Genomic DNA, 19,333 nt, shown 5'->3' with positions numbered 1-19,333 from the left:
ATTTTGCGCACTAGGTGAGGAAATAGTATATTGTGTTACAAGTGCAGAAAGTGGACGATTTCCGACGAGTGTGACGTCTGCGGTATGAGACAAGATGACTGTTGTAAACACACGGGTTAGATATCGCTACGAAGAGCCGCATCGGAAAAGGCACAATTCACCGGTAGAAAAAAATATTTTTAACCATTTTTTAACAATGGTTTGACGAGTTCTAATAATATTGCAGTGAACTTTGGTAGGTTTGATTCTAGCCAAATTACTTGCTTACTTTTAAGCTATTCGAACACTTTTAGGGATTTGATAAAGATTTCGCAGAATGTTTTTACAGATGTTTTCAGAGTTGCTATCAATATATTGAAATTTAGAGGTGAATTTCGTCGAGAAATAGAAATATTTTATTTTTATAGATTTGACTTTGCGATTTATTTTCTATCTTATGAAATCGATGATCTGACATGAAACTTCGAATGTGTGGCAAAACATTCTTCACCTTCGATATACCGAAACAGGGGGGATGACCCAAGTTTCTCATTTCACTTTCTTATTTCAGAACTTGTAACATTCTATTACTACATTGACAAAACTAAATGTTGAAAAGTCAATCGTCTTGTAGAATTGGCAGTATTTATTATAATAATAACAAACAATAGAAATTTGTTTACTTTTCTATCTCGAGAGTCCGCTGCGAAAAATTTGTGTTACCAACAAACTTAGGGAAAAACTCAAAATTTCTACTAACCTTAAATAGGTTGTCGAGTGTCAGTCTTTTCTTAAATTTTTTAGTGCCCTTACGTTAAAACGAACAAAAACATGCGCTGAATTCGGAATCACGATGAACTTAACCGGCATTTTTATATCACGAGTAAAACAAAACACGACCACTGTCATTTCAAAACACCGGCTTCATCGCTATTTTTTCAAAATCCCACTGTACTATGACCACACCGTTTTAGTTCCATTCATTTTCGTTACGTTACGTTACGTTACGTTACTTTCCATTCCATTCCGTTAAGTTCATCGTGATTCCAGCTTTACTCACCCGTGTCGGAAGAGCTTGCGTTTACGGTGGTGGGGACATTCGGCGAGCTTGCGTTGTGGCTGTCGCAAAGCTTCCGGTGTCTTCTGGGCGTCGGCGTGTCGAGGGCGCCACCGTTCAGGACGGCATGGCTGTGGCCTCGGCCGCCATGTCGTTCGCACCTGAGTCCAGCAGCGCCACCAATCGGCCGAAGATGGCCGCAACCCCCGATTATGTAGGCCTTGTTGAACTGCCCCTCGAGGCTTTCTTCTATCGTCCTAACGTCGGCGCACCGTATATTCTCCGTCGATATGTAGCTGATAGAGTTCGCCGGGACGCTCGTTCGTCGCTTTTCAAAAAGCTCGTGGTGATGCCCGATTCCGTTATTTTTCACCGAGGCTCGCCGACGCAACGACGACTGATGAGACGACGCGGTAACAGAACCTGCTCGAAAACATTCCTCTGGTCAACATTGTTACCTGAAAGTCTCGCTGGAACACTCCAAAGTGCTCAATATTTCCCAGAAATTTTACTGAAATTTTATGGCTTGTTGTGAACTCTGTGAAATTCAAGTGTGAAATAAAGTTTGAACTGAAAATAATTTGTTTTTTTTTTTCCCTCACTTGCTCAGATTTTCTCTATTCGTTTAAGACTTTGAGAATTGATTGTGTTTCACGGATGATATTCAATGCTGTTGGAATTGTATTTATTTATAAGTTGATATAAAGAGTGCGCTCAGCTCTTGTGCGTAAAGTACGACTTTACGCCCTTGTTGCATAATATACTATTACTTTATGATTTTCATCTGAAAATAACTTTACGACAATATCATATGAAACGATTTCGTAATCGTTTCAATAAACTTCTGAACAAGTAATGATTCATAGTCGTGAGAAATGGTTTAGAATTACAGAAATCTCTTTGTAATGATAGGAAATCATATGAAATCTTAGAAATCGTGAAAAGTCATTCGGTCAAAGTAAAATTAATTATTTATCAAGTAATCTCTGATGAATTGTCAACCCCTTGTGATTTCGCGTTCGATTCTCACCCGCTTGTCTCGTTTGTTTCGGGACGAACTGCGAAGGGGGTGGAAGGATCGCCTGCTCGAGGTAATTCTGCTCCTGCGGTTCGCCGAAGGAAACGTTTTTCGACGCGGGTGGCGGCGTCGGGAGTCTGGGCCTCGCCTCCTCGATGATTTCCTTGATCCTGGGTGGCCTACCGTTCCTAGGGATGTCCGTTTCCTCGAGGACGACCCTCTCCCCCTCGTCAGCGACTTCCGGGACGAAGTCGGCGCCCGCTTCCGGCTTTGGGTCCTGACTTTTTTGGAGCAGTGGTTCGCTCTCTCTACACTCGCTCGAACGACTCTTGCGGCGTAGAGTTGAATCGCTTGGCTGTTTCATCGCCGAGTGTAAAACTGTCGCTGATGTGGTCGACGATATGAGGGGGATCCTCTCGCTGTCGATAGCAATCGTCGGCAGTTTGGAGAAGGACGTCTTTTTCCTGGAATTTCAAACGCTCGACTATCTCAGGATTGACGGTCGATTACGAGAGCCGGAAATTAGGCGGCCCAATCTTAACCCGGTATTTTATGCGGGGTTGATTCGCCTCAGCTACTAAACTTTTCTTTTTTCTTTCCCGCTGTGTTAAACTGACTTTACTTATTTATTTTCAAAATTTTTTCCCAACCCCCGATCTCCAGTTTTTTAACGCTAATTATTGCCGGTTACTGGAATCCAAGAATTTTTAGCCAGTATTGGGCAGCGCCTATTACAATTTGTAATTAGGGTAAAGCACAAGTATAATTTGTATTTTATTTTGTAAACAGGACGAAATAAAATTGTAATTTGTATTTCATTTTGCAACTTATTATCACCTAATTATACAATACACATGTAATATGTGCTTTATTGCGTAATAATGACAAAAGACAAATGTTTAGTTTTTAACGATCGTTAATGATGATGGAAAATCAAATTTTGAATTCGATAAAATAATTTAATGTGAATTGGTGATTGGAATGATAAAAAATAATTCAAGTAATTCTAATATAAAAGTCGAAAATCTCCCATCATTACGAACATTTTAAGTTCAAATTACAGTTTTCTCAAATATTTTGAATTTTTGATTGTTTACCATCAAAATATGGCTGGAAATAACCATTCTGAGGCGTAATTTCAATTTGAAAAACACATCAGTGTAAAAAAAAAATTTCAACTGAAAACTGATAGTCAAATTTGTAGGATTTTTACTTACCGGAAATAAATTGAAACCCTTTACAAATGTATTATCACGTAACGTATAAAAATTCCATTTTTTATATCAAACAAAAAATCAAATCTGACTTTTCCTTGACGACGTTCTATTTTCTTCCCATCGTACGGAAATCAATTATGGATTAATAAAGCAGCGGTCATGACTTTTAATCAAATACTTTAAATTGGGTATCAAATATCAGAATTCAGATCAGCTTTTAATCTGCGAAGCAGGCTGTCACTGAAAAAATGATCTTGCCGTTTTGTGAGAAAATTTTGACACTTGATTGGGGAAAAGAAAAAATCTGCACTTTGAAAGTGACAGGTAATCATGCCGTCAAGACGTACCTCGCAGAATTTGTGTCTCCACCGGGTAAATTGGCGTATTCCCCTTCAGGTTGGGACACGGTGGTCGAATTAAGACTGCACATGGACATGGAAATGTCCGTCGTCTCTGTTGCGACTGATGGACCTGTAACAGAAAATTCTGTTTCCCGTTCACGCTTTTTAGAATTTGTAAAACACTACATTGCATTTTCAGCTATGCAAACGATTCTAGATATGGGTTGATAACGAAGGTTAATAAAGGTTTGTTGTTATTACTATACTGGATGGGATCAACCTTGCAAGCTCAAGTTTACACTTTTAAATAATTTGCCATTTTCTCTGTGTGAAATCGCAAACTAATTCGGAAAGCAATCACTTTAAAATCTATTAAAATCAATTAAATTCACTCGAAATTGGGTATAATCACATGTAATCACTTAAAATCGAATGTAATCGAGTAAAATCGTGTAAAATCTCTTGAAATCACTTTAAATCATTCGAAATTGCGAATCATCGCTTGCAATCACTTGAAATTGTATGAAATCGTTTGAAATCATTGCAATCCCTTGTCACAGATCTATGAGTAAATACCCCCTCAAATTTTTTGGTTAGTCACTACGTTTCAACACATTATTAGCATACCTATAGCATATCGGATTGTTCACAGCATTTTCAAGATGCAGTTTATGAAAAAAATTAGCTACGTGAAGTCAGGTTACAATAAATTAATTTCGCTCGGATGGATGAATGCTTCGGTATATTTTCTAGCATTTATATCTGTGGAATATTATTTATTCGATCTGATTTCTCTTCCTCGGCATACCAATCTAGGATTCGAAATTTTAGGTGAATACATTTTTCACAGACTCGTGACATTCATCAATTTTTCAAAATCAACTGCCAAGTTCTAATCTGACTCCACGGACGGTTTTTAGGCTACATGAGGAGGATTAACATGACTTAGAATCTAGAGAGGCAAGCGAGGAAAAATACTTGTACTCAAAATGAAATTATTCGACGTAAATAAGAAGCTAAAAGTTGCATACAAGAGTATAATGAAAAACTGCAACATGTTTAAAAAAATGTTCAACGTTTTTTTAATTGGTAAAAAAATTCATTAAAATGAATCAGAAACTTGGTGAAATTTTTCATAGCTTGCTTACATTACTAAAGGGAAATATTTTCGATTCACTTTTTCTATACTGAACTGTATTTTGATATTCTAACAAAAAATTATGAATCATAAGCGTGATTGCAAAAATAAAATTGCTAATAACTCAGACTATAACGTTTCTGTTATAAAATTTCGATTATGAAATCACCGCGTGTCAATACGAGCATGAAATTCCAGGCTGACAAGGCGGTTTACGTTTTAAATAGAATTTATAGGGTGGAGAGAAAGACAGCGATGAAATCAATACCTACAATATTATACAGAACGTTGGAAGTCGATAGGTGCGGAAATTAATATTTTGATTAGAATGAAGATTATCAAATATCTCCGTATCACACAATCTTCTATGTTGGTATTCAATTTAAGTACGGAAATGAAGTCGATTCTCTTTCAGCGAACTCTATCGCTTAAAGTTAGACATTTTAATCCAACGGGTGACTAATTATTTCAAGTATTCATTGTATCATTGCAATTCGAGGGGTTCGATATACCGTAAAAACAGATTTTCAAACAATCAAAAGTTCTTGGTGTTAGGTTAGCCTAACCAAATCGTTCATCAGAAATTTTTAAGATTTCCTGTCGGACCAACGAAAGGTATTTAATCTCAATAATATTCGAATACTAAATTTTGTTTCTTAGTTCAAGAAAATTAGAATAATTTTTTCCAAAAAATTTTTTTTTAACTGCATTACAATGAATTTATTCATCCACGAATTTTTGCATCCAATTTGTTTTAGTCAAGTGTAACAATACTGTAAAAACCCATTGTTATTGAAAATTCGCTGTTATAGAAAGATACAGATTAACTAACTATAAGCTAAGCATTAAAAAGTGCGTAAATTTCTTTGCCGAATTATATTATCCCCGTAAAACAGTTTGAAATTAGAATGCGATTATAATTTATCCGCGGTTTATCAACAGACGGGATATGAAATTTTCTAAGTTTTAAGTAAGAAAATGAATTCAATATTTTATTGTTTAGGATAAAATTAAAAATACTTCGTAGAAAATATCGAATTTCGCGGTGATTCGCGAAGAATTTATTTGAAAACAAAATTCACCAATGCTTTTATGATTATTGTTTTCAGCATCAAAGTTAATTATTGTCCTAATTATTGCCTTTTTTGGTTGTATCTGTTTGATCCTTAGTTCTAAAATGACAAAAATATAAATTTATAGTTACTAACCCTCTAGCAATTGGTTTTATAGTCATCAAAAAATTCACAATTTGAGTAGTTAATTTCAAATTTTGAAAAATAAAAGGGTCAGTATTTGGGTCTAAACGCAGTAAAAGCACTAGAAGAAGTATCAGGAAAAAAACCGTACAATATTCGAGACATAAACCGTTTTCAACGCTATATTATAAAGGAAATAACAATTTTCTTACCAGGAGCTACTTGAGGATTTTCCACTAAATTTACCAAGCATTCGAAAACGTATTTAAAGGTAGGCAAGTAGGCATGTTTCTGCAACTAAAGCAAATACTTGCGCCATGCAAAACTTGGTTAGAATATTTTTGGCACGGCCTTTTCGCCAACGTTATACTGTTGGAGTTGGATTAACTAACCTTTGTAATCATTTGCTCCATGCCCCTGCACAGTGAGCTCTAACATGTACAAGTATAATACACAAGTGTAAGGAGTTTGAAAAAAGAATTCTCGTTCCTACATTACGAACTTTTTGTATTTCGTACGTCGTATCTCGTATATGGCTAAATAGCTGAATTTGCGAGAAGTGTTCTATTCCACATTCATTTCATATTTATCACAATCGCTTACGATTTTTATCAATTTTTATTCATTCAAGGTTTTAAAATTTATTTTTCCAAATCGTTATAACCGTTTCGTGATTTTTTGTAACGATAAAACTGTTCGTGAATTAACTTGTGGAATTGAAGCTTCCTTGTTACGTGCCAACCGTATTGATACGTTGTAATCGACAAAATGATCTCGCGAATGACTGAATGAATAAATGAATGAATTGATCAATAGCTTGATAGAGGAAAGCGACTTACCTTCTTTTTTAACAATTGACTCTGGCCTTGGGACTGTCAACCTGTCCATTACTTCTTGTGTATCGGGTACGCCGTTATTACCCAGCCTTCGAACGAACATCTGTGACGATTTGAGAAAAGCTAGGAAATTATCTTCTGACGCATATGGAGGGTGGAGTATTTTAAATAAAGAGGTTGGAGGGTTGAAAATCAATAATTTTTTTCAATTTTATCACGAAATAGTCGTACGTTAAGTATTATTTTCGTGAGATAGAAAAATCTCTTTGGAAACAATGAAATATAAAATACTGAGATTATAAAAACAAGCTTCGATATCGCTGCTTTTTTTTGAATCAATTCAAAGTAATTGTAAATCTGTTAAACTCGTTCGACTTTAAAGTGATGTTAATTGAAAAAAATCCATCTATCCAATGCACAAGCTATAAAAATACTGAAACAATTAGCGAAGCTTGAATAATGTGAGCCCCACCTGCAGTTCTGATTCCTTTTCCAGTAATTGTTTCCTGAATTTTTGATTCGTGGATTTGGCTTCTTTCAATCTTTCCTCGAGCTCCGTCACCGACGAGTCCCTTCTAGTTTTCGACGTCGGTCTCAACGTTGGCCTAAATTTCTTGTCAATAGACCCTTGCGGATTTCTGCGCAACTCTATCAGCTGTAATTTAATAATTTACTCTGTTTTCACGAGGTAATGAGAATTACCAACACATTGTACAGAATGACCTGCGGGAAAGCTCAGTGGTTCAATACTGTGGATCACGTGAGCCACGTGAGACTTTCTGCGTATTTCAGTCTCGAGGTAAAACAGACTTTGAAATAGCTACGAATTTAAAACTAGCTCGGAGAGAAATTTTTTTTTTCGGTTTTAGCAAACATTTTTCACAGATACATTAAAACATTTTCAGATGTATTTTAGAAAAGCTGTTTTGCACTGTTACCTGAATTTAGTCACCAATAAAAACTCGATATCGAGATAATAAATAATAAAACATTTCATTTTAAAATTTGGAATACTTTGCAGAAAGCATTTTCAACTATTGGTTTCGACAAATTCTTCAACGTAAATGGAAAAAAATTGCCGAGTTTAATACAGTGAGAAAATGTAATGCGTTTAAACTACAATGAATTTAATCAACCGATTGGAATGAATTTTTCCGGACACTTAATTTAAGCCAGGATAAAATCCAGCCTCTTCACGTCATCGCTGTTCAACAATTACCCCAGTGTAGCCGTGAGTTATTGGAGAATCGCTCCATATCAAGGCAAGATTTTTATAAGCTGCGCAATTTATTGCTCATGGCTAACACAATTCAGACACGAATTTGATACAGCTGACCCTCCACAAATTTTTTCCTCTTCTGAGTAATTTATACAGTGAGAACGCAACGATTTGAAATTTTTTATCAATGAATAGCAATCTTTTGAAAATACACAACAAACCCCAATAAAATGGAATAATTACTTATCGAGCTATAAACTCCGAAAATCGACTAACTTTTCAAGTCATCTCTTCTTATACAGAGTGAATTTCTAACGACTGCATGATCTGTCGTCTGCTAAAATTTAATGCGCATGCGCTAAAATTCAAAAGCACTACTTGCCATGGTGACCAACTGTTTCTAACCTAAAAAAAATCGACAGTCATGAGTTAAGTGGACAATGGCGTTCAACAAATGTGAAAGTTTTTGAGGTTAGATACATCGCGGCAAATCGTCATATAAATTCAAACAGTTCTTCTCGGATTGTAACGCATGCGCTTGAATTTTAAATGATGACGAAGCATGAATTCGCTCTGTATATCCCTTTAACAGATTGAATTTACCTTCGGCACGAAGACGAGGCAGAGAGTCGTCGTGCTGCAGAAGATGATGAAAACGGCGAGGATTATAAACATGGCGTCCTGTTTGTCGGCAAGGACGAAACTTATCGCCGCTCCAGTGACGCACATTATAACAACGTTGTAGACACTCATACCAACGTATTTACTGTCGTTTAACGCCGGGATGCTGACGTGCCGAGTTTCCCAGGCAAGGAAAGCCCCGAATATCTGTGCAACGAAACCGTCTAATGAAGAATAAATTTCGCTCGTTTAGATTCTGCGGCGGAAAATGGTGGCTCGAATATCCTTGACCTTGTTCGCTGAATCCTTGCGTGATTCCAGATACTTTATGGCTACTACACAAAGCGCAAAATAATTTATTTCACACGGATCATTACAGATCTTTACAAATGTCAAGTGACCAATGAAATACGTTTGATTAATTATCGAAGTTGACGAGTCATGGAAATTTTTGCCTTTTTCTTTACGCGATCAGAAACGTTACAATTCAGGAACAGATAAGGCAAAAGTTTTTTCAAGTTTTTTATGTCAACGCTTCTTTCAAAATTATTTCCAGTAAGAAAAGTAAAAGCATCATTTTCGAACGAATAGGTAAATAAATATATACACGAAAAATTCTGAAAAAAAAAACAAAATATTTTAGGAAACATGGAGTTCAGAATCACGGCTCCAGAAATCAGAAAGCAAACGATGAAAATGATTTGAAAGAAACTCGGAATCAATATCGTTGTTGAGGCAAGTTCGTATTACCAAAAGAAGACCCTTGTAGACGTATATACTGCAGAGGTAGATCGTCATTCTGTTGCTTTGGCAGTACTCGTTTTCGGGAATGATGATGATATCTTCACTGGAAGGATGAGGCTGAAAATTCCGTAATTTTTCAGGATAATATTAGTAAAAGCTTTCATTCAAATAGCGAAGGGTATTTCATTTCAAGTGAGTCGTACACAAGATTACTCTCGAAAGTAACGGTTTCATCGTAGCATATTTTGGAGAAAAGTTTAGGGAACACAAAATAGCAATATGATTTTTGATGATGAACACCAGGGAATTGTTTTCGAATGGAAACTAATTGTTTTGTGGTACAATACTTGTCGCTCGTATCAAAGCAAATTAATTTTTTAAAACCGACAATTCTTGGCTGCGTTACAACGTTTCACAGTTTAAAAAAAATCGAACATGGCCATTTCCTTGTTTTTGATGGAGAGTTATGGCGAAAATAACTTTCTGCAGGCATGTAAAAAGATAATCGTGAATCAAATTTTTTGACTGATTATAAATCTGGAAAGTGTGAATTTCATCACATCGGAGTACCTACTTGAAGAAACTCACAATTGTTATCTGAAATATTCTTTGATAATATCGATTTGCAAAATATTCCAACGACTCGCTTAGAATCAAAAACCCACAAAACATGTAAATCGATTCTGAACATTGCAAAACTCACGTATGGCTCCATGTGTTTAGTTTCTCTGTAAAAGGGATCGGCTATTTGCCACGTCGTCATGATTGCCAAGTCGAGAATAAGCAAAACGCCGACGACGATGAAGAGTTGATAGTCCTTAATCACCTGCACAAGAGTGAAATCGGAGAGTGTATATTTAGCCTGAGCTGAGTTCAGTCGACTTGTTCACCGCCCCTCCCCTCACCTTTTTGTTCAACTTCACATCCGTGAATATCGAATGTACTCGCCACGTCTTTGAGAACATCGAGCCAAAGGCGAGGGAAAATCCAGCCATCAAAAGGCCCGCCCTCGCCGTACAAATAATCGGAAATGCCGTCACTGAGGACAACTGAGAGTCCAAACCGAGAAATATCACGCTGCTGTACGTCAGCATGCATCCGATGATTATCAGATTATTCAGATGTGGCGAAGACATTTTTATGTACCTGAAATACGAGAGCATATTTTTTTCAACACTGGAGAGAAAAAAACCCACCACTAAGACGATCGATCGTTGGATAATAAGAGCGTTTATTCATTCCTATTACGGCCATTGAATAAACTATCGTGATGCAATATGGCGTCGCGCTGAAGAATCAGCTGATATATTTAGCCATAGTCTGAGCAAAATCGTGGGAATATAAGGAGACGGAATGCTTCGTGCAAGTGATTACACTTTTCTTTTGTAACATCGAGTTAATAGAGAGTGAAATATAGGTTATAGAATGAATTTTGTAATTAAATATGGAGCATCGCGTAGTCAATTCTTTCCCAGATCCCGATAATGTTGTCAAACTGAATTAATCTTACGTGTAAATTATTTTTTGTCTAGTTTTCATGTCTATGCGAGTTTTTCTTGGTAAAACGGCAATGCATCGTACCTTTGGTTTCTGTATCTGATATTAATGGCAAGGAAAATGGCCGCCATGACAATTCCGACGCTGGCAGCTGCCGCCAGCACGGCGTAAATCGTTATGTTCACCATCGAGTGCTCGATAATATGCAGTGTTCTGTCCTTCGGTGGTGACTTGCCTCGCCACTCCAAGGGCTGGCCCCTCGTGAGATCCAGTTCACCTGTGACCCCGTTATATTCCCCAACCTTGACCTCGCTGCCACCTGGAACGACGGCGGCTGATTCAACGTTCGTATGCGTGTTCTCAGCTCCTCACTTATGCTAATATACCATCTACATACATACCATCCACCGGGTTCTCTGCCACAGTCATTGACTGAGGCTTATCGTAAATTACAACCATGAAAAATCAAAACGGACTTCTTTTCCACACGATACTTTCTTTTTACTAGACTCTTTTTAGTATGCCAACAATAAGCTTCTAATTTTCTTTTTCAAGTAATGGTAAATTGTAAGGCATTCCAAATTTTATGGTTTTCTCAATGTCGTAGTTTTTGAGTCTCATCTTTAAACGCGATGTCTTTAAATATTTTTGAACCTATTTGTGAAGAAGTAGGTAGATATGTAATGGTAAAAAGCAATATTTATCAATCTCTTATAGTTTACCGCTTTGCTTGACTTTATCATTATCTTAATGTGCTAAAATAGTATTTATTGGAAGCAACACGAAATTGGCCACGTTAAAAAAATCGCGGAGCCCATTTTGCTCTACACTCCCATTTTGTTAATGTGCCCCATTCTGTTTCAGAATCCCTTTGTTCCATACAGGACTATTTCACCCCATGTTTTGTTTCAGAATCCCATTTCGCCCCTAAATCCCAATTATTATTCAACGCTTGCCATCTCGCTCTAGCATTTCATTTTTTCCAGGGATTTATATCGTCCAAATGTGCCATTTTCCATTAGCTCCTCATGTTACCCTAGGATCCTGTTTTGCTCTAGGGTTGCATTTTTGACAAAGGCCCCATTACGTCACGGAACCCCGTTTAGTCCCGTGAACCCGTTTTTTCCTAGGTACGCACTAGCCTGTGCGAGAGTTCCATTTTGCTCCAGCGTCTCGATTTACCCAGACTCCCATTTTTTCCTACGATTCCATTTTACCACAGGATTTCATTTCGTCCCTTACAAGTCACATTTTTTCTTCAGCTCCCATTTTGTCCCAGGGTCCCGTTTTTGCTACAACCATATTTTCCCCAAGGGTCCCATTGTGCCCCAGGATCGCGATTGATCTTGAGGTCCCTTTTTCCCCAGAGTCCCATTTTGGCCCACCTTTCCTCAGCACATCGAGCATTTTTTCAAAATTGAAAATAGCTCTGTTGGGTATCGTACCACGGACCACACTGAGTCAGGTTATAAAACTCTCAACTCAAGACCATTCAAAATATAAAAAACTGGCCACCGTACCAGCGTTTTCAAGCACTAATTAAGCCCCTTAATTTTAAATTGAAAGAAGTAGATCACGATCGCATTGCGCCCAAGTGCAGCTTGCGTACCACCAACATCTGGTCAAAGGGTTTATTTTATTGGTCAGCAGTTGTTTCCGGTGTTGGGTTAAGCTTTACACCAGGTTGCGACGACGGGACGGTAACCGATGTTTGCTGTTGAGCAAGTGGAACGGGAGCGAACGGAATTGAGTTACAGAAGCTCGCGGTCGTTCTGATTATAAGCGTAGATTTTACTCCTGGGAAACTTTTTAATCTGTACCTACTGGCTTCTCCTACCCCTTGGAGCCGAGCTGTAATTACCGTTTGGAAAATTGAAAAAACTGATTTCCACCCATTCCTCGCGTGAAGGTTGTAGGTGTAAAGGTACCGTTATTGCGTGCAAGGGGAACCGTTTGGCGTTTTGCCCTGCGTACGACATACATGAGCTTCGAAACGGAAGTTATATTTCATGCACACCTCTGTGTATAATGTGTATATATATATATATATATACATGTATATTATATGTATACGAATGAGTCTAAGCGCTCTTCTCGATCAATACTCACTCCACGAAAAACCGACTGGAGTATAAGAAAATATTACTGACTGTCACATTTTGATTTATAAGAATCAATTGATTGTAAGCTTCGCTAATTGTAAGTATAGGTTCTACCATGTTTTTCTAAACAATTTTGTGATCGTTATAATTGCGGTATATCGCAAAATGTTTCATGGTCAAGGTTTCAAGGATCTGACTTGGCTTCGGCACCTCTTCATCGAATTGCAAGCATCCTGGATCCTGATCCAGAGTTTAGAGTGATCTTTTACTATAAGATATAAGTGGTAGGATAAAGTATCGAAAAAATTTCGATCAGAGATATCTTTCGAAAATATCCGTTTCCAAACTGTCTTTATGGAAATTGTGTTCTTCGTATAGATCAATATCAGTCTGAGCTCACCACGCGTGTGATACTTCAGTCTGTCTTGAACAAGGGAAGGGGTTAGCTGCTTGAAGGAAACTGTGCCAGTCACTGTAGGAATCAAAAGTGAAAAGCTCTTCTCGAATTCTGAAAGTCCTGCAACCTTCGGCGGATTTTTAAAAAAGAAAATGTGATTTCATTACAACTCCTGATGAAAAATTCCAAAACTTAAGAATGTCAGCTTAGCACAATATTACGGGATGCATTTCAAACTGTAGTTCATACATAGAATATACTTGAAAATAGACATCCTAGAATATTGTACCAATTTTTCAGAGTATAATACCTTTTAAATCAACTTGTACCGTGTTCTGGTTCAACGATCCTCCAGATTCAAAATCTTTTGGAATTGAAAAAGATGTGACTCGTTATAGTGACTGGCCAGGTTTTGATATTCGTTTATGATTTTAAATAGAAAACATGCTTGCGGTGAGAAATGAGCTTACTTTGAAACTGTTTCATGAGGATGTACGCCTTCCTCTCATTTCCGTAGAATCTAACCGGACCCTGAAACAAATAACGATTAAATTTTATGGAAGTAAAACCATTGATAACATAGATAGTGGATATGACCTTGTTGTCATGTACAGGAAATTACGCGAGCAGATGATAAACGGGGGTACCAATGTGTAGGTACCTAATTAAGCTTCATGTAACCTTGACAAACTTTTGTCGTTCTTAGATTTATCGTAATAAAAATCTGTGCAATAGTTATGAATTATATATATATAGATATATAACACGAACAGTTTTAACACAAACCAGATAAAATTAGACATTTGTTTATCACAGACTTTTTTGCAAGGAAACCATCAAAATGAGAAAACAAATATTTTTTGTCCTCTTGATTCGATAATTTTTTTCATTTTATACTGCCAAGTAGAATTTTGAAGATAGTATAGTTAATCGTTATTTTATATGTTAATAATAATCGTTTTTTAAATTGTCTTATATTACATGCATCAGTATCTTGTCCCACAAATGACTATTTTCCATTCTTCATTTAGATTCTTGTTTTCCTTTTATAAAAAATAAAGAAAATATTTAGCCAAAAATGAGAGTAGAAAGTTTTTCTTTTACGAGACAAATTGGGGCTGGTTTATCTCGAAATCTTAACTAGAAATTACAATTCATAAGAAATCATCGGTTGTATAATAATATAATGACAGTTAGTTAATATTAAAAACCGATAGTTCGTTATTTGGTACTAATACAATTAATAAATTAAACCGAAAAACCAAAAGTGCTCCTTTTGAAAAATAATTCAATTCAAGCAATGATTTTTTTTTTCTTCTACTCAAAAATAAAGAATATATATCGTTCGAAATTTCACACGACTTTTAATCATTTTTTTTTTTTTTTTTTTTTTTTTTTTGTTTTCCCTCTCTCCAAAAGGAGAGTGAATCACATTGAAATTCAAGTCGCTTGGCCTTTGAATCGAATCTGTGAAAATATTCCTCCTGCCACGGAACTTTGTGTCGTGTGTATCCCGACGGAATCGCCTTCGGCAGTCCGATTTACCTTTTACTTCTGCCGATCCTTTGTGGCTACAGTGGCACCACGGAATTCAGCGCTCGCAGGGATATTTGATGTGCATTCGATAAACTACTTACTGCAGATACCCGCGATTCAAATCAACCGCAAAACCGTCTCCATGCAGTCGGAGAGCAACTCGAGCGAAAAATTCGCCTCGCTTCAGAGTTGTTGCGACGTTTCGATAACCTTTCAGACTTTGATATTCGAGTTAGATTTGCTTCACAAGAAACACAAATCTTATCATACTTCGACGGAAGAGGCGAGGGAAATATTTTCTTAACACAATTTTTTCAGGATTTATTTAATGCTGTTTCAATTATCGTCTTAATCACGTTTTTGCAGAGTCGAATGATTTTTTTTTTTTCAATGATTGAGAAGGGAAATGTTTCTTGAATGGTCAAGAAATTCATTTTTTTTTTTGTATCGCAATGGAATGTATTGTTTGACAAAATTTTTTTGAAGATATACACGAATGAAAATAATGTCTTGAAAATCTAGAAAAGCTAGCAAAAATTCATTTTATGGATCAATCGTCAATTTTTTTGATAATTTTTAGTACCTACCCCTTAAAAGAGTCTTTCTAGTGAGTTTTGAGATTTTTTTGATAACTTGTTAAAAAACTATCAAATTTTCAATAAAATAAAATCGCCTTTTTTGGTTTTTTGTTAATAAATTTCTTAATAATGGTTCATATTGAAGCTTTCTTTGAACTTTTGTTTTTAAATGGCCTTTAAAGAAAAAAGTACATTAGAAATATTCAAAGTATTCTGTGATTCAAATTTTTGAGCTTGAAATTTTTAATCGTGTTTGTGAATGTGAGTCTATCTTTCGATTTTTTTCCCAAATCTGATACTTTTTGAACAAGTATTAAAAAAAAATCTCAAAAGTTTGCTTTCGTAAAAACCAGAACGATATTTTGATTATTTATTTATAGGTATTTTTTCTTAAAATTCAAAATATCGTTCTGGTTTCTACAAAAGTAAACTTTATCCAATAAAACTACAGTATTTTTTCTGATTTTTTACGAGGAAGAAAACAAAATCCGACATCTAGAAACTGGACACAAAATTCGGGTCAGCGGATGTAATGAATTCCAAATAAAATTTTCTAAGCCGTGACTTATTTTGGTATCAATCGAAAAACGATATAATAAGATGAATTCTGTGTTCATTCTTCAGCAACCCTTTCACGTCGAGAGAACGGGATGTTTGGGAAACGGAGGGTAAGAACGAGAGAGAAAGAGAGTTAGAGAGTTGTGGGGGTGGAAAATGGGGCGTAATTTATTCCCCTCATAGCCAGAGATCCTAAAAGTTCCTAGACTATTCTGTCTCTAGTGAGTAACTCTTGCACAGCATAAGAATCTGAATTTAAGGGAAGCGAATTTGGAGCAAAACGTGCCTCGGATTTTCTCGACGACCCTCGTAGACGTCAAAATTCCTCCCCAGTGGGTGAAGGAGGATCAATTCCCTAAGCTTGATTCCTTCGGGATGTGGTGCCTTCTTCGCCCGGTCCGCGAGTCTACGTCCCGACCTACTTATGTTGTCACACTCAAGATATTCCTTGGCTGACTTTCGTATCATACCGTGCAATCTATATATATAGGGGTGAGTCAGAGCAGGGCGGTGAATTTTTCTCTGTTGAATTTCCGAGGATCCGTACGAAAGTATGAAAATTTGAAGAAACATTTGAAAGGCATTTAAGGGATCTACCCGACTGACGAGCAAAAAATAAAGGGTTTTTTCAAGAATTTTTTTAACAAGTTTTAATTGTAAATATTGATATAGGCTTTGATAGGCTTAATAAATTTTTAATGGTTTATTTGGTAGAAAAGCCTGATCATTTCGATTATCGAATCCAACAGCCAATAATAGCTATTTATGTGGCATGCCCGTAAATCGCCTGTTTTTCTTTGGCAAGGATAAAGATTTCAGGACGAGCTGAAGGCGAACCGAAAGCGAGTACTGAAATTATCCGAGCCAAAAAACAGTTTACGGGCATGCCACATACAATATTTTTTACGGTATGGGCATTGAAAAGCAAAACAAAGAGTGAGGTTATGTCGCGATCTGTTTGACGAAGCTACTTTATTCGGCAGTTTGGGATGCGCACTTCGAACCGCGCATCAAAACTGCGGAATAAAGACTTTATTCCGCAACTTTGTTCGCTGCCGTATAAAGCGTCACTTTACGGAACGAAAACTGCCACAAAAAGTGAACTTTTCGATGCCCATGCCGTAAAAACAAGTTTTCTTTGTAGAAAATGAAACTGATTTTTTCTAAAGGTTATAAATCCAGAGATACGAAGTATCAGAATTTCTCCCCTGAACTTCGCGGATCATTTCAATTCCAAGCATTCGGTACTTGCTCATCGAGCGTTCTAACGCAAGTCCCGATCCTTTTCTAGCTATTGAGGCCGAAAAGAGTGGAGAAGAATATCAATTTACGCGCTTCGCGAAAACGTAAGACGAAGTCAAAGACCGATTTTCACTGTCGATGTTGAAGTTGTTGAAACGCTTTTACCAACTCAAGAATTTCCTGAACCGTTTTGAAGTTGTGTGAAATCTCGTAAGCAAAGGCTTCGAGAGGATGAGAAATTGGGCTCTTGGCACTCACCGTGACGCCTTCAAAGCTGGTGTTCTTCAGGGCGTCAAGAAACAGCATCTCCCAGAGCTGATCGCGGTACTTGAAGTCCGCGACTGTCTGATTGCGCCGAAAGTGCCGTATCCGTCGTGCCACGTGCTGTATGGCCAAGGCAACGGCCCATATTCCATCGTAGGTGTATCCGTGGAACCTCGAGTACTCCGCACCACGACGCAAGTCGTATTCCACCCTGTATTCGTCCGGAGTCTGGAAAAATGGACGATCAAATGTGGAGTGAGGCTTTGGATTCTGACAGGTAAGGCTTGTTATGGTTGGAGATTGGTTTGACGGTTTCCAAAGTTTTCAATTCGTCAATATCGGAAGACCCATGCCCAGTTGTTCGTTACCATTTGTGATTTCATGCATCTTAAGTCATTTTTCCGTGTTTCGTTTCGTCGATTGGATAAGTAACTCGATGATAAATGGATCGCGGAATGGTTGAATGATCAGAAAGTATACTGGAACCACTTTTGTAACCTCTTAAAGTGCCTTGACCATGTCAAATTTTAGTAACCATATGAAATAAACACGAGCAATCATTACCAATTACTTGTACAGTTTTATTGATCACGTGGGACGATCAAAATTGGAATTGTACCAAACCAATAGGACCAAATTTCATCCCAATCAGTCGATACACTTTTCAGTTACTGTTGGATAGAAATAAAATATTTAGTTCCTATACTAAATATTTTAATTTGTTGTGATAAAAGTTGAATTCAACATTCAAGAAATACGAGTTTTCTCTCAAAGTTTTTGATAAGCACTAGGCTTTTGTAAAAAATCTTTCAAAATTTTGATTTTCATGCCCTTTTTTATATTTTCATTTCACAGTCAACAGTGGTTGAAATTCCGTAATGAGACGGTATATAATCAATATTTTATGAGTATAGACGATCCAATTATTTAGTCTTTTTTTTGCGACTTCCTGCTGATGCAAATAGGAAAATGAAATAAGCGTAAAATCTGATAAATAATTAGCGAAATCGACGTCGGTGAGACGGAGAGACAGAAAAAATCGCTTGTGATCAGTTTGACGCGTCCTTTGGGGTTAATAAAGTCGAATGAGGGGATTGAATTACTTAATCCGAGTCTCGGCAGCTCAACCGAAATATTTTTCATCGATATTCCGATTGTTTCTTATTATTTTTACATTTTTTATTTCATCTATATTATGATCACTTTAACAGGATTTAAAAACTATTGAGAAATCTTCCACAGAGATTTTATTGAACATTTTAAACGTATTAATCAGTTTTAAAAATTTTTACTTCTCGACCAAAATTCTGGAAATATGTGAAATGTTCCGAAAATATATTTTTCGAAACGTTGTTTTCCTGAAATTCTGCGAATCCCGGCGAATTTCATAGACAACATAATTTTGCGATTGCGAAATCTTCGGTTGTATAAACTGAGGTGTCGATCGAATGACTTTCCCGTGAGTTTCTGACGAGGGTTTCTATCTTATGGACCATTGTGCAGTGGAACTGAACTCGGAACTAAAGTGTGCCCTGAGTTAAGCGAAATCCGATGGGCGGAGTCAGTCTAATTAACTTTCACCCTGTAGTTCGACAAAATCAGTAGGTATCCAGTAGCGTTAAGCCCCGGGGATTTGGTGGGTCGAAAACTATGATCAAAGGACGTCAGATTAATTTGTAAATACGAGTGAAGATTGGAACTTTCTTCGAACGAAATGATTTTTTCTTTCACTGGGACATTTTTTTTTAATCGTATCGTTAGAATTTAGAACTAGAATCCGTCATCTAAGAGCG

General features: G+C 36.9%; 1 protein-coding gene and 1 long non-coding RNA gene across 6 annotated transcripts in view; one reads left to right on the top strand and one right to left on the bottom strand.

Annotated features, from left to right (window-relative positions):
• Positions 1-19,333, bottom strand: part of LOC124404226 (gamma-aminobutyric acid type B receptor subunit 2) — a 160,127-nt gene that overhangs the window by 1,160 nt on the left and 139,634 nt on the right. The window contains exons 6-18 of one of the 5 annotated variants that reach the window (XM_046878185.1): positions 17,535-17,768; positions 13,833-13,893; positions 10,948-11,197; positions 10,272-10,512; positions 10,070-10,192; positions 9,373-9,483; positions 8,605-8,829; positions 7,255-7,437; positions 6,786-6,885; positions 6,339-6,377; positions 3,619-3,742; positions 2,067-2,518; positions 1,040-1,459 (exon numbers count right to left, since the gene is read on the bottom strand). In XM_046878185.1, coding sequence (XP_046734141.1) covers positions 1,040-1,459; positions 2,067-2,518; positions 3,619-3,742; positions 6,339-6,377; positions 6,786-6,885; positions 7,255-7,437; positions 8,605-8,829; positions 9,373-9,483; positions 10,070-10,192; positions 10,272-10,512; positions 10,948-11,197; positions 13,833-13,893; positions 17,535-17,768 — 2,563 coding nt within the window. Of the gene's footprint in view, positions 1-1,039; positions 1,478-2,066; positions 2,519-3,618; positions 3,758-6,338; positions 6,378-6,785; positions 6,886-7,254; positions 7,438-8,604; positions 8,830-9,372; positions 9,484-10,069; positions 10,193-10,271; positions 10,513-10,947; positions 11,198-13,832; positions 13,894-17,534; positions 17,769-19,333 lie in introns of all 5 variants that reach the window. The other 4 variants (XM_046878186.1, XM_046878187.1, XM_046878188.1 and 1 more) reach the window with 4 other exon arrangements.
• On the top strand, positions 626-17,503 carry LOC124404227. Its single transcript, XR_006928991.1, has 3 exons — positions 626-751; positions 5,343-5,349; positions 17,492-17,503. It is a non-coding gene; the product is annotated as an uncharacterized LOC124404227 (long non-coding RNA).

The sequence above is a fragment of the Diprion similis genome, chromosome 3, assembly GCF_021155765.1.
Source record: "Diprion similis isolate iyDipSimi1 chromosome 3, iyDipSimi1.1, whole genome shotgun sequence".
Taxonomy (NCBI): Eukaryota; Metazoa; Arthropoda; class Insecta; order Hymenoptera; family Diprionidae; genus Diprion; species Diprion similis.
Note: the sequence above shows the minus strand (reverse complement) of the source record. Positions and strands in the feature narration are given on the sequence as shown.